The 15149-nt window shown below is 44.6% G+C and overlaps 1 protein-coding gene across 1 annotated transcript in view; it reads left to right on the top strand.

Annotated features, from left to right (window-relative positions):
• Nucleotides 1–15149, top strand: part of RGS20 (regulator of G protein signaling 20) — a 73782-nt gene that overhangs the window by 20377 nt on the left and 38256 nt on the right. Inside the window, 2 exon segments of the mRNA XM_046017955.1 lie at nucleotides 1169–1259; nucleotides 1262–1470. Coding sequence (XP_045873911.1) covers nucleotides 1169–1259; nucleotides 1262–1470 — 300 coding nt within the window.

Raw genomic sequence — 15149 nt, 5'->3', positions numbered from 1 at the left:
CAGATTAAATTGTCTTTTTGTTTTACTTGAGGGAGCTGTTTGAATTGGCTGAGTTAGGTTCTGGATTGTAGCTTCTCTAAATGTTAGTGGACCAAGAAGTTCTAAGAGCTCAAAAATGAGAGCTTGACAAGGTAGGTGACCTTAAGAAGCCACTGAGTTCAATCCCTTTACTCTAGAAATGAAGCACATAAATTAAAAGAATAAAGAGATTTTCCCAAGGTTAGTTGTGGAGTTAGTTGCAAGGCTCAGTCTAGAACCCCAGGCTTCTGACTTTTAAATTAATGCTTCCCTCTACTTTCAAAGAAAATAATGATAATTTTACCTTTACACTGACCGTTTAGATATCCTAAGCAAGAAGTGGAAGGTGTAAAGCCCTATGTTCCTGAGAATAAGATGGACACACAGCGTGCAGAAAGGGGCCCTGCATAGTGCACACTCATGAGACCCAACACAGTCCTGGTATCCCACCCACACCAACCAGCACAACCCAGGTCAAATCAGCCAGTTCCTTCTTCCACCCAGCCTACGTCTGGGATTGCTCAGTCTTCTGACACTAATCGATTCTCTCCTACACACTTCCCACACTGGAACCTAGTAACCAAGTCCAACCTCAGTGCCTCAGCAGGGGAGCTCTAGGCACTTTAGGAGGCGGGAAAGGTCGGGGGAAAGCCAGAGAAGAGCAAGAGTTGCAAAAGTGAACTAGATGTTCATTCACTAGAAAATCCCAAGAACCAAGAAGTATGAATATAGATACCTTTATACATTGCATCTCACACTTAAGGTGCATATGAACCCCCTGGGAACATTAACATTCAGATTCTGACGCTAAAGTTCAGGATAGGGTCCCAGATTCTGTATTTCTAACAAGCTCCTGGTTGTCGTTGAAGCTGCTGGTCCAAGAACCACAATGAGTGCAGAGTTAGAAAAAGGGAGAGGAGAAGGGGGGAAAGGGGGAAAGGAGAGAAAGGAGAAGGAGAATCCAACCAAAGGCCTTTCCTTTTGCTCTCACTACCTTCTCTTACACCCCCAAGTACAGCCTCAAAATGCTGCAGTAAATAATACTAAATACACATTTTCTTCAGTCTGTAGCTAGACCCAACAGTAATGGTGTGTTGCTTTTGTTTCTCACCCCTTACCTCTTGCCCTTCCTGCCGCCGGCCCTGCACAGCTCCCAGACTCGCCCACTGCCCCGAAGCTGCTCGGTCTCCTTTTTAGCAAGCTCTCTGGCCTCGCGCGATGCTTCTCTCATCTTCTCCGGCATCCCCTCCTGGGAGTCCCCAGTGGCGCCCGGACATATCCCTCCGGCTTCTCGCTTGCTCCCTACCAGCTGGGCTCTCGCGGGGGTATGGGGAGCGACCGGGCCGCCTCTTGCTCCTTCTTGGGTCAGCTCTGACACTGCCCAGCCGACCCCCAGGGGGACGCCCGCCCAGAGAAGAGGACGCCTGCGCTGAGCAGAGCTCGCCCATGCCCGTAAGTATAGTTGTCTCCACCACGCCCCACCCCCCGCCTCACCCAGGCACCAGCACCCCCTGCTCTTCCCTAACCTCGACTGACCCACTCCACGTCAGGCCAGCAGGGCCTCCAGCCTGCAAGGGGCTAGGGCGGGAGGGGGCAGGGGAAGGGGCAGAGAGTTTTGGCGGGAAGGGCAAGAGAGGCTACAGCTAGTTCAAGGAAAGGCGCCAGCGCCTCGCCTGACACCCCCTTTCCGCAGTAGACCCTCGAAGCTACTTTTTACTGGACCATTTCCTTCCAGTGTCAATGGAAACTGTGGGAGCGGGAGAGAGTCCTTGCCCTTCCTGAGTCTGCTTCTCAAACTCTGGTTCCCAATGGTGTAGCTCAACCCCCTTCCTACAAGCCTCCCCCTCGATGCGCCACCGCCCCGTCCTCACGCTCCCACTCCCCTGCCCTCTCAGCGACTGCAGGCTCTGGAGGCCGGGGAGGAAATGACGTGATGTTATTTTTGTGTCAGGTCAGCTTCCAGCTTCAGTTTAGCCCTCCGAGCTCCCGCGCCGGGCTCCGGCGGTCGGTCTGCGTCTCGCTCTCGAGGGCACACGGCGGGGTCAATAGGGACACGCGGTGCTCTGTGCCCGCGGAGCTAGGAGGCAGCGTTTTTCCCTCTCCTTACCCCTGCACTTCGGAGCCTCTGAGGACGGAGGGCAGCTGCCAAAAGTCTCAGCGGGATCCGAAATCCGGAGTTAGCCAACCCTCCCACCCCTACCCCCACCTCCCCGACCTAGTGGGGCCTCCGGCTCCGGCAGCAGGAAGAGGGCGTGGAACTCCTTTCCAGTGAGGGACCAGCAGAAACCGTACCGGGGCGGGACGGGTGCAGCTCTCGGAGTGGCAACCGGAGAAAGAGAAAAGGTAGGAGGCTGCCCTCCAGACGCGGGGTAGTCCGTGGCGTGACTCTCCAGGGCTAGAGCAAGCCCTCCGCGCGCGGGGCAACCCCCCTCCCCCCGGCACACTCACACTTGCACCTCCCACCACCCTCCTTCATTCACAAGGTCTGAGCACGCATTCCCGCACAGCCGAGTCTCGCTCAGCCCCCGCGCGCCGAAGGGAGGGAGCTCATAGGGGGTCTTGCAGACTCTCTTCACGCCCGCCTGGCTTAACGCCCACACTCTGGATTCTGCCTAATTCCGGGCTGGAGGTGGGGGCTACAGTCCGCCGAGGACCGGGTCCAGCTTGGAGCCGGGCTCCCCCCAGCCCCCGCCGCAGTGGAGCGCGCCGCCGCAAGAAGGCTGCGAGACCGGGATAGCCCGGCTGGGGAGGCGGGAGTGAGGGGGCGGGGAGGAGGTTTAGCTGAGCGAGCGTGAGAGAGGGAGAAGGTGAGAGGAAAGACCGAGAGCCAAAAGAAAACGAACACCGGGGAAAGCAATCGCGGGCGTAGTAAGGCCACCAGTTGGTATTGTAATTAAAAAAAAAAAAAAAAAAAAAAGGGCACACGCGAGACGCATGCGCACGGCCGACGGAGGCGAGCTGGCCGGAGCTTCTCCTCCCGCTCGCCCGGCGGACGGTGAAATCGTGAGTACCCCGCATCTTCAAACCCTTTTCCCCTTCTCGGACTCACTCCAAGGCCTCGGGCTGGGAAGTGGCCGGGGCCAAGCGGGACGCTCACGCAGGGCAGGACCTGGAGCTCTCTGGTCGTCGCCGCGATGGCAGAAGTCTGCTCATCCACGGGTCCTGCCCGGTAGGTCAGTCAGTGCGTATTTTGGGGGTGTATGGGCTTAGGGTGTGACTGGATCTCAAGAGGGGCCCCCAGTCACCAGGATCCGCTGCCGGATCCAGCGGGACGTGCGCGCGATTCAACCTCTGGCCTGGGGTCAGTGAGTGGGTAGCCCTTCAAGAGTAAAATGCGTACTGACCCCTCAAGTAGATTTGGGGAACTCCAGGCTGTGGAAACGCCGGCATTCTCACCGGCCCGGGCGCCCGAGACAGACAGTTTGAGCGCAGGTAGGACGGAAGACGAGACACTCCCTGAATCACAGAACCTCCCTTTAAGAAAAGCGCAACTCAGGCGGGGGACCGGGAAGCGCCTACACATGCACCCTGGAGGGTCTGACTGGGTGTCGGCAGTTACGCTCTTGAAAACCTAATGGACTGAACTGTCGGCGCACCCTTGGACAAGGGGTTAAGGTGCAGGCGCCGCGGGTGTTTTTCTTGAACAAACCCGGGCGATTGAATCTTCCGCCCTCTCCGAGAGGCGCTAGGTAAGTTGGAACGTGTCGCGGCAGCCAGACTGCGGAGACTGGAAGGGGGCGTGGGCGCGGGGGACCTAGGAGGGACGTCGCGCCCCCGGGAAGGGATGGTAGGACCTCTTGGGGTGGGTGTGCGTAGCGATTCCCCTCCCCCAGCTGAGGCGAGGTAGGGGCCTAGGAGCGAGCTGCGCGGGTGGGCGTTTGAGGGCGGGGTCTTTGTGCTCCGCGTCCCGGGGAGTGAGCGGAAAACGGTGGGCACTGGGGAGTCTCGGTTCTACGACCTACCCCACCAGGCGTGGGTGGTGAGTGGGCGGGGAAGGGCGCTGCTGGAGACCGCGCTCCCAGGCAGGACTCGCCAGTTTCGGAGGAAAATCCGGGCGAGCGGCCAGGGCCCTGCAAGACCCCAGCGGCGGCGGAGAGTGCTCAAAGCCCGGGACGCGGGCACGGACTGGGAGCCCGGGGTGCTGCTGCGGCTCCCTCGCGGCCAGCAGCGTACAGTTACAGGGGTGAAAGTGAATCATTTTCTATCCAGAAGAAGGAAAGCGCCAGAGGGGAACTCTCTCCACCCTTTTCTTTCTCTGAATGCAGCGGAGGCCCAGGGCTCTTTCGGACCCCGACTGTGCCAACCGGGCTGCCTAGCTGGAGTTCCCAGGGCGTCCCAAACGTAGCAAGTGCGGGAGGGACTCCTCTCGTTCACCGCCTTGCAAAGTAGTTACTGGCCCGCTGGGCTCCTTCAGGCCTCTAGACTGGGGAGAGCAGGGAGTTTCCTGCCTCAATCCCCAGTCATCCCACTTGGGTCTGAGCTCGTCATCCGGGGCACAGGGCCCCAGCGTGGCTTGGCTTCATTTTTCTTCTAGTGATTGCAGATTATGGAATTGACTAAACAAGTGTCTGAGTTCAAAAAACGAACTGATTTCGTCCCTTGACTTGGCAGGGACATTTGTAATGAAAGGACTCCATCTGTAAATGCTTGTTTTTGTTCATAACCTAATTTTTGTTCATAACCTCTACTGGGCCTCATCCTATGTACTTTCTACTCATTAAATAACATCTTCTATCTCATGTATCAGTAATGCATATGAGAAGCAGTATTGCCTGATAAGTCAGAGTCCAAGTTCTGTAACTGTCTGGATTCAAATCCCAGCCTAGCTGTGTGACTTCTGGAAGTAACTTAACATTTTGGTGCCTTTGCTTTATCATCTGTAAAATGAGAATAAGAAAAAGTACCTGTACCTACTTTACTGGGTAGCTTCCAGCTTTCAGTAAATTAATACTGTAGAGCTCTGTCACATACCAAACAAGAGCTAGTATTACTATTGTTGTATTTATGCAAAATTGGCTAAGTAGCTTTCAAAATACTATATAATAAGATCAGGAACAAAATGCATTTTTTTTGGATATGCTATAAAGAGTATGTATATCAAAGTAGAAGATGTCCATCACCAAAATTAGAAAAACAGTAAATATTTCCTGTTGATATGTAAATTTTAAATATAGTGCATTTGTATACCATCTGGACCCTTTTTATTTTAAGTAGTTATGAAATACTTATATACACATTTCAAACAGCGTTTTTGAAAATTATCTTTAACCTTCAAAAAATGTTTCATTTTGTTAAATGATGTGCATAAAAAATACACACTAGGTCATGGTATATACAGAAAATCCAAGGTCTCCATTAAAATATTGCACCAGGTCAGTTGTATTTAAGAGAATCTGGAAACCTACCTTGCAAGCTAGAAATGCTAACTTCTCTAAGATGATTGTAAACATTTTAGCCAAAATACTCTCATAATATCAAAAATATAGAAAGATAGGGGTGCCTGCTGGTTCAGACCCTTGATCTCTGGATTGTGAGTTCAAGCCCCAAGATGGGCACAGAGATCACTTCAAAAATAAAGAAAGAAATACATAGAATAATAAAACTCAGATTCCTTCACTTTACAGCTGAGAAAACACTCAGAGAGGGTAGAGGTCCCTACTGGAGATCTCCAGCTAAAATAAATAGGGCTCCAAATAGGATTAGAGTTAGGTCTTCTGACTCGCCACCTAAGGCTCTTATACACCACACTGATGTGTTCCTGTTTACTACAGGTTTATGAACCTGTAACAAATAGGAAACTGGAAGTCATTTCATAAGGGAACATATACAAGCATGTGTTATATACAACACGAGAAAGACGGGACAATAATTTGGCTACTGTCCCACAGCTTCATCATGGTCCCGCACAGCAGAAGGTAGAACTACATAACTTATTAGGCTAAGGTCACAGATCAAGCCAGAGGCAGAGCCAGCACTAGAATTCGGGGTCCCACTGGAGTACACATATGGTTGCATATTTTATTAATCCCTTGTAGCAGTTTTTCTTTAGAAATCACTTTTGAGCTTTTCTTAAATTCTGAAAATCTTCCTGCTGACTTAAGAGAGCTTTTTAGGAAAGGCCTTCAAATTTACATAGAAGGAGATTTTTTTATTCCAGATTTTGTGGACAAGCAAGAGTGAAGTGGGGGAAGCTTTCTTATTCTAAGGCAGTGGCTTGGTAAATAATAGTTTCCACTCCAGGCACTTGAATATCAATCCTAAAATCCTACAGTTCTTTCATTACTGCATGTATAATGACATTCACCTTCCACAGAGAGGTGCAGCAGGTATTTTCAAGGTCGAGCTCTCACACAAGCAGTTTAGGAATTGTATGGCAGAGACTTTCAAGTAAGCATTTGGCTTACAAAGTTATTTAGGATTATATTTGTGTCCTCCAAAGAAAGCACTTGTAGGAATGGTGCTAGCCTCCTTGATGAAGGAAACCGTGGTCCTCTCCAGTGCATGAACTGGGATATATTACCTTTGACTTTGCACCTCGTACACCTACAACATGTTTTTAGACAGAAATACAGGGCATTAAGTAGGGAGTGACTTTGTAGCAATCTCCCAAGCCAGTTTAGCAGAATCAGGTTTTGAAACCACATGTGTTAAGTCAAGTTCCAGTATGATTAGAATATGAATCACTGTCCAATTGGGAATATTTCAGATTGGTTTCCATGTACCACCAGGTGAGTCATGGTGTGAGCTTCTTCTAGTCAAATACGTATAGTGTCAGTCAGCAACTAACAGGGTTCACTCTGAGTCAGAGCTTAACATTTAATACAAGAAGTGTGACTCACTGACTACCCGGCACCTACTTGAGATGGTCTCTGAATTTTACCTTGAGCAGCTCAGGAATCTAGACAACACACTGCATTGGGTGAGTCAGTTCATAGTACGATTGAATGGGCTTCCGTGGAGGCCATTCATAATAAAGTTTGATGTGACCAAGAGCACAAGGAAATATTACATGATGATGGATTCGTAGAATAAATTGCTCTGATTCTAATCCCAATTATTAGATTCTAGCTGTTTGCATGGGGAATCATTCGTGAAATAGGAGTAATATGCGCTATTGCCTCGCAGGGATATTTCACTTAGGTTACTTGACTGACTTTTTTGTTTGTTTGTTTGTTTATTTGTTTATTTACAGCATAACAGTGTTCATTGTTGAGTGACTTTTTAAAGCCAGCTAACTATTCTGGTTTAGATGTGCTCGATTTCTACTTACTGCTTAATTTTACTCCAAACTGTAAAATCCTTTTGAAGTACATGTTAGTGTTTGGATTTGAAACAACCACATCTCAGGCAGTTACTTAGCAGTTTGGCTTGTCCTGGGTTGTACATCTGCAGGTCAACCCAACAATGAGGTACAGGAGTACACTTCGTTCTCCCGTTTGGCTCCTTAGGTGCCTATCACCCCTAATTGAACAGTATTCGCTCAGGAGTTGAAACACAGGTTTGTGGTGCTATTCCAAGTCTACCAGCTCCCAGCACTTGTAACCCTTTTTGGGCTGCATGGCTAGATCAACATAAACTTATACAGCTGTTGCATTTATGCAAGACAGTGGAAAGAATGATGCAATGTATGCCTTACCCCACCTTTACCAACAAAATTGACATCTCAGAGTGGAGTGAGAATGATGTGTAAGGGACTAGTAGATTTCTTAATTATTGGTAATTAGTGGCAAAATGCTATTATCTTGGGAACAAAGGTTAGACTACTGCTTAAAAGTACATGTATATTTTTCTGTATCTTCTGGACAGAAATACAGGGCATTAAGTAGGGAGTAGCTTTGTAGCAGTCTCCCAAGCCAGTTCAGCAGAATGGCTCCAAGAAAATCCCAGACATGTGGAATTTACATACACCTTTATTGTGTTTCTACAAATATCCTTTCCTAGTAAATAACCCAGTTAATAATTCATACATCTTCTGCTGCACAAGGAAGTATAGATACTTCTTGGCATTTAATGGGGATGAGAACTAAAGGGTTCCATTCTTCCTAACTTAGTGTAATTCCTGGCAAATTCAGGTCATTAGGACGCTAATGAATTAGACTTATACATAAAACTGCAACAGAGTTTCTATATAAGTTAGCTAAATTTCAGTGTGGAGCTATAAGTACTTTGTGACATTATTACTTTTACCCTTCTTTATTTGAGTTATAACTTAAATAGTAAAGTGTACACATCTTCAGTATACACCTTAATCAACCTTACGTGAGTATAGCCCCATGTAACTTCCTATCGTCTAGATGAGCATTTCTCAACCTCAACATTATCGACATTATAAACTAAATACCTGCCTATTTGGGAGGCTGTCCTATGCATTGTAGGATGTTTAGCAGCGTCCCTGTCCCTAGATGCCAGTAGCACCCTTTCCTAGATGTGACAGTAAAACATGTCTCCAGACATTGCCAAATGTTTCCTGGGGGGCAAGATCACTCACCACTGCTCTAGATCAAGATATCGGATAATTTCATCTTGTATCCATAAGACCCCCTCTTACTTTCTCCCAGTCATTACTCCCACAGATAACCACTCTCATAAGTATTCAAACCATGTACAGTTGACCCTGAAAAACAGGTTTGAACTGCTTGGGTCAGCTTATACATGGATTTTTTTTTTTAATGTATTACACTACTATAGGAGAATTTTCCTTCTGATTTTTTAATAACATTTTATTTTCTCTAGCTTACTTTATTGTAAGAATACAGTGTATAATACATATAACATAAAACATGCATTAACCAACTGTTTATGTTATCGGTAAGGCATCCAGGCAATGGTAGGCTCTATAGTTAAGTTTGGGGGCAATCGAAAGTTATAGGCAAATTTTCAGCTGCATGGGGACAGTCAGCAGCCCAACCCCCAATGTTGCTCAAGGGTCACCTGTATTAGCTGGGCCTTTTCTTAGGAATTATATAGTACATATTCTTTGCATCTGGTTCTTTAGCTCAGGGTTATTTTTTAGAGATTCTCTTGTTGTTGCATGTATTGTGAGGTTTCAATGCTGTGCAGTGTTCCTTTGTGTTAACACAATACAGTTTATTTATCTATTTCATCTGTTTTATTTATCTATTTCTTCTATTGAAGGACATTTGAGTTATTTCTAGTATGGGGCTATTATGAATAATGCTAATATTAGTATTCTTATTCAAGTCTTTTGACAAACACAAGCCTTATTTCTGTTGGAAGCCCAGGAGTGAAATTGCTGGGTAAATATGTGTAGCTTTAGGAGATACTGTCTGTTTTTCAAACTGCTTTTATACTCCGAACTAATTTACAACCCGACCAGCAATATATTGCTTCGTGACCTCACCAACTCTTACCGTTGTCCACCTATTTAATTTTAGTCATTCTGGTGGCAGTGTTTTGGTAATTCATTATGGTTTTAGGTTTTGTGTGTGTGTGTGTGTGTGTTTAGGGTGCTTGGGTGGCTCCTTTGGTTAAGTGTCTGCCTTCGGCTTTGGTCATGATCCCAAGGTTCTGGAATCAAGTCCTACATTGGGCCCTGTGCTCAGTGGGAAGCCTGCTTCTCCTTCTCCCATTCCCTCTGTTAAATTGTTTTTTTTTTAAAGATTTTATTTATTTATTTGACAGACGGAGATCACAAACAGGCAGAGAAGCAGGCAGAGAGAGAGAGGAGGAAGCCGGCTCCCTGCTGAACAGAGAGCCCAACATGGGGCTCCATCCCAGGACCCTGAGATCATGAGCTGAGCCAAAGGCAGAGGCTTTAACCCACTGAGCCACCCAGGCACCCCTGTTAAATTGTTTTAAAAATCTTGAAAAAAATTGTATTTCTCTAATTGCTAATGATGTTGAGCATCTTTTTATTGGCTCTTTAGTGTATTTTCTATTATAAACTGTCTCTACTAGTTTTGGCCCATTTTTCCATTGTGGTATTTGTCGTCTTTTTCATTCATAAGAGTTCTTTATATATTCTGGATATAAGTTATTGTCAAAAATGTGCGTGTCTGTATGTATTGCACATCCCAGTCTGTGCCTTGCCTGTGCCAAACCGTTATCTTCTGACTTCTGTAGGTTCTGTTGAAAAGTCCTGCTTCTCTGAAGGTAATACGGCTTTTCATCTTACTGATTTAAAATTCTTCTCTTTGTTTTTGACTTGCCACAAAATGTGTGGTTTTGTATCTGTCCTGCTTTCAACACACTGAGCTTTTTTTTTTTTTTTTTCACACTGAGCTTTTTTATCTGTAGATTTATATCATTCATCAATTTTGGGAAATGTTCACACAACAACTTCTTGCCTGTTTTCTCTCTTTCTCTCCTGCTTCTGGGACTCAAATTCTACAGGGATGCCAGGGCAGCTTAGTTGTTTGGGATTGAACCCTGCATAGGGCTCCCTGCTCTGCAGGAAGCCTGCTTCTCCCTCTCCTACTCCCCATTCTTGTGTTCCTGCTCTCGAGCACACTCTCTCTCTCTGTCAAATAAATAAATAAAATATTTAATTTTAAAAAGGTCTACATATGTTAGATTTGGCCTTTCTTCCCTTGTGTCTCTTATTCTATGCTCTGTTTTATCCATTTGTATGTTTGTTTGGTCTCTCTCTCTTCTTCCCTTCAAATATTTTCTTTTGACCTGTGTATTATTTTATTTAACCTGTTTTCTGCTGTGCCCAGGCTTCCATCAAGCCATCCAGGGAGTTGTTAATTTCAGAAAGTGTTTCGTTCAAAAAATGTATTATGTCTATTTGATTCTTTTTAATACATTTAAATTCTCTGATGAAATTCTTCATCTTTTCATCAGTTTTGTGCATCAAATGCTTATCTACTAAATCTAATATTGATATTGTTTGTGAGTCTATATCTATTATTTGTTTCTTCTGTCATATTTTTCTGTCTGTTCACATACTTCCTGACATTTATTGTGTGTACACATTATATATAAAGAAACTGTGTTTGTTCAGATAATATGGATCCCCAGCAAGGACACTCCCTTGGAGGGGTTTCCTGTGTGAGGCTGAGAAACTGTCCACTTCAGTACTAACAGGTATTGAAATGAGTTGGGGCCAGTTGCAATTTTAATAAGAAATAGGTAACCTCTGGCTTTTTCCCATTCCTCAAGTGTTTTCTCCTGGGCTTCAGAGTTAGAGCCTAGTGGGTTTCTATCTCCTCAGTCTTGAAAGACTAAGACACTCAGTGTTCCCTTCAGAAGTTTTGAGCTTGCTTTCTGCGCCCACCTTACCCAGGTGGCTTCCACATCTGGTAAATGCCTGGAGGAGGCCAGTTATGTGTTTGAGGATGGTCTTGTTACACGTGGGGACTAGCTGTCCCACATGAGACTATGGAGTCCCTTTATATTCTCAACCCAAGCCTAGAGTCAGCAAATGCCCTCAAGGGGAAAAAACACCTGATGACAGACTTCTCACTTTTGAAGAGCTGTGCCTCTCAGAAATGTTAATTTAATCTTTTTGCTTCCACCGTTCTTTGAGGTCTTTAGAAATGTGATTCTAGTTATTTTTCTGACCTTTTTGGTTGGTGCAAAGGAACTGTGGTCTGCCTTGACCTGTTGTCTTTTTTCTTAAAGATATTTTTCCTGAATTAAGTTTCTTTTCTTTCTTTTTCCTCTTTCTATCTTTGGATACTATTATCATCTTTCTATTGAATCACTTGTTTCCAATATAACTGAGAAAATTAACATTAAAAATCTTGTCATTTAAAAAACCTTGCCATTTACAACTGTAAAGTGCACTATATGTTTTATGAGTTTAAAAATGTTAGAAGGAAAAGAAGTATGTTATGATCCTTGCAACTCGTTATGTTTCACATTGCAGTTACATAGTGTAAAAAACACGAGCATTGGTATGAAGGAAAATGGAGCTTGAATTTTTATTTTGCTCACTTAATTGTCTGAGCCTCCAATTCTGAGTATGTATAATAGGAATAATTACACTTACTTTATAAAAAGAAATGTGCAGCAGAAGTTTCAAGAGAGCATTCAATAAGTGGGACCTATTATCATTATTCCTCTAATATGTATCCATCATTATTTTAGGCCCCTAAACATGTATAATTTTATTTTCAACACTTATATTTTGATATATATATTTTTTTAAGATTTTATTTATTTATGAGTCAGAGAGAGAGAGAGAGAGCACAGGCAGACAGAGTGGCAGGCAGAGGCAGAGGGCGAAGCAGGCTCCCTGCCAAGCAAGGAGCCCGATGTGGGACTCGATCCCAGGACGCTAGGATCATGACCTGAGCCAAAGGCAGCCGCTTAACCAACTGAGCCACCCAGGCGTCCCTATATTTTGATATATTTTTATCTGGTACAGATACTAAGATTTTCACCATTCAAACAGGGTTCTGAAAAGGGTATTTTTTCAAATATATTTTTATATATGGCCTATACCTATGACTTAATACCTATGAAAATATTACTTAATACATCTATGAATTCAAATTTGCCAAAATTTTTGTGTTTTGTAGACCACAAAATAAATAAAATTTAGTAACAAAGAATTATATTCAAAATAGTTTGCTCTCAGTAAAGTCCACAACTGACTACTTGGTGTCATACCAGTATGTTTTATTACAAGATGTTGCCAATAAGAAAACAGTATTAGGAAATACTTTAAAAAGTCTACCAGCACAGACACTTCTCCAACGAAGACATACAAATGGCTATCAGACACATGAAAAAATGTTCATCATCACTAGCCATTAGGGAGATTCAAATTAAAACCACATTGAGATACCACTTGACACCAGTTAGAATGGCCAAAATTAGTAAGACAGGAAACAACGTGTGTTGGAGAGGATGTGGAGAAAGGGGAACCCTATTACACTGTTGGTGGGAATGCAAGTTAGTGCAGCCACTTTGGAGAACAGTGTGGAGATTCCTGAAGAAATTAAGAATAGAGCTTCCCGGGGTGCCTGGGTGGCTCAGTGGTTTAGGCCGCTGCCTTCGGCTCAGGTCATGATCTCAGGGTCCTGGGATCGAGCCCCGCATCCGGCTCTCTGCTCCGCGGTGGCCTCCTTCCCTCTCACTCTCTCTGCCTGCCTCTCTGTCTACTTGTGATCTCTCTCTGTCAAATAAATAAATAAAATCTTAAAAAAAAAAAAAAAAGAATAGAGCTTCCCTATGACCCTGCAATTGCACTGCTGGGTATTTACCCCAAAGATACAGATGTAGTGAAAAGAAGGGCCATCTGTACCCCAATGTTTATTGCAGCAATGGCTACGGTCGCCAAACTGTGGAAAGAACCAAGATGCCCTTCAACGGATGAATGGATAAGGAAAATGTAGTACATATACACAATGGAGTATTATGCCTCCATCAGAAAGGATGAATACCCAACTTTTGTAGCAACATGGACGGGACTGGAAGAAATTATGCTGAGCGAAATAAGTCAAGCAGAGAGGGTCAAGTATCATATGGTCTCACTTATTTGTGGAGCATAACAAAGAACATGGAGGACATGGGGAGATGGAGAGGAGAGGGAGTTGAGGGAAACTGGAAGGGGAGATGAACCATGAGAGACTATGGACTCTGAAAAACAACCAGAGGGTCTTGAAGGGGTGGGGGGCGGGGGGAGGTTGAGGAACCAGGTGGTGGGTAATAGGGAGGGCACGGACTGCATGAAGCACTGGGTGTGATGCCAAAACAATGAACACTGTTATGCTGTAAATAAACAAATAAACAACAACAACAACAAAAAAAAGTCTACCAGCATTCTCTGGAAAGGACAGCTGGTTCAGTTTTGCAGAGGAGAGTCTGTGTGGGGGCTAGGAATAATTTTAACATTCTCTCCATGAATGCTTCAAATATAACTAATCTTCATATTAAATTTTCTGTTACAAGCCACACTTTTATTTTGACTTATGCATTTGTTTCTTTTTTAAAAGACTGCACTAGGGGTGCCTGGGTGGCTCAGTTGATTAAGCGATTAAGTGTCTGCCTTCAGCTCAGGTCATAATCTCAGGGTTCTGGGATCAAGTCCCTCATTGGGCTCCCTGCTCAGTGGGGAGTTTGCTTCTCCTTCTCCTTCTGCACACCCTCACTCATGTGTGTCCTTGCTTGCTTAATCTCTCTCTCTCTCAAATAAAAAAATTTAATTTTAAAAAGATTGCACTAGTATATGGAAACAATTAGATTCTGCTCTAAGTAGAAGGTGAGAATAGTAGTCTTAGAGGCAGAAAGGTGTTTCGGGGATAACACAGGCCTCTCCTGACCTGAGAGAGCAGCACAGCACCTCCGGTCTGTGTCCCCAAGGCCACAGATGTACCTCAGTCTTTAGTTCCTCAGCATCATGAGAGCGGGCTTCATTGATCTGACCTCTAAATTCTAGGGAGACTGCACTCCTTACAGTTTGTGGGCAGATTTAAGTCAAGGCACAAGAATTGTAGGATCTGGTTATGCAACAAACTGGAATTTATCAAATTCCTATGAGAGCTAAGGCTTTGTTGGAGAAGTTAAATTACTTCTGGCCCTTTAAATGACTAATTAGACTGTGCTATTCTTTTGGTGAGATGAAGTACTTAGTAACAAAAACATCTGAACATCATGACCAGATGATGTTGAATAAATTTGGGTTAAAGGAGGGTGAATGAAAGGATGCAAAGAGGTATGAAAAAGGTACAATTCTGCAAAATCTAAGGAAGTGAAAAACTCAGCTGAGCATATTAAACAAATGTCGTAAATGAAAAAAAAGGTTTATCTCTTTTTCTTATCTTTCAATGATGTATTCAAAATCATGAATGTATTAAAACTATAAATACTAATTTATGGGGCACCTAGTTGGCTCAGTCAGTTCAGCATCCAACTCTTGATTTTGGCTCAGGTCATGATCTCAGGGTCATGAAATCAAGTCCCACATCCCACTTAAGATTCTCTCTCTCTCCCTCTACCCCCCAAAAACCTATAAATACTAATTTAGATAGAGCATATATTTATTTAAAATATATCATATGTATTCTGAGAATCAGGAGCTACATATACAGAGATTATGTTTTCTTAATGGAAATTGGTTGTCAGGGTGCCTGGGAGGTTCAGTCAGGTAAGTGTCTGCCTTTGGCTCAGGTCGTGATGCCATGTCATGATCTCATGACATGGTCCCCATTTCTAGCTCC

The sequence above is a fragment of the Meles meles genome, chromosome 1, assembly GCF_922984935.1.
Source record: "Meles meles chromosome 1, mMelMel3.1 paternal haplotype, whole genome shotgun sequence".
Taxonomy (NCBI): Eukaryota; Metazoa; Chordata; class Mammalia; order Carnivora; family Mustelidae; genus Meles; species Meles meles.
This window is presented reverse-complemented; position numbering and strand designations above follow the sequence as displayed.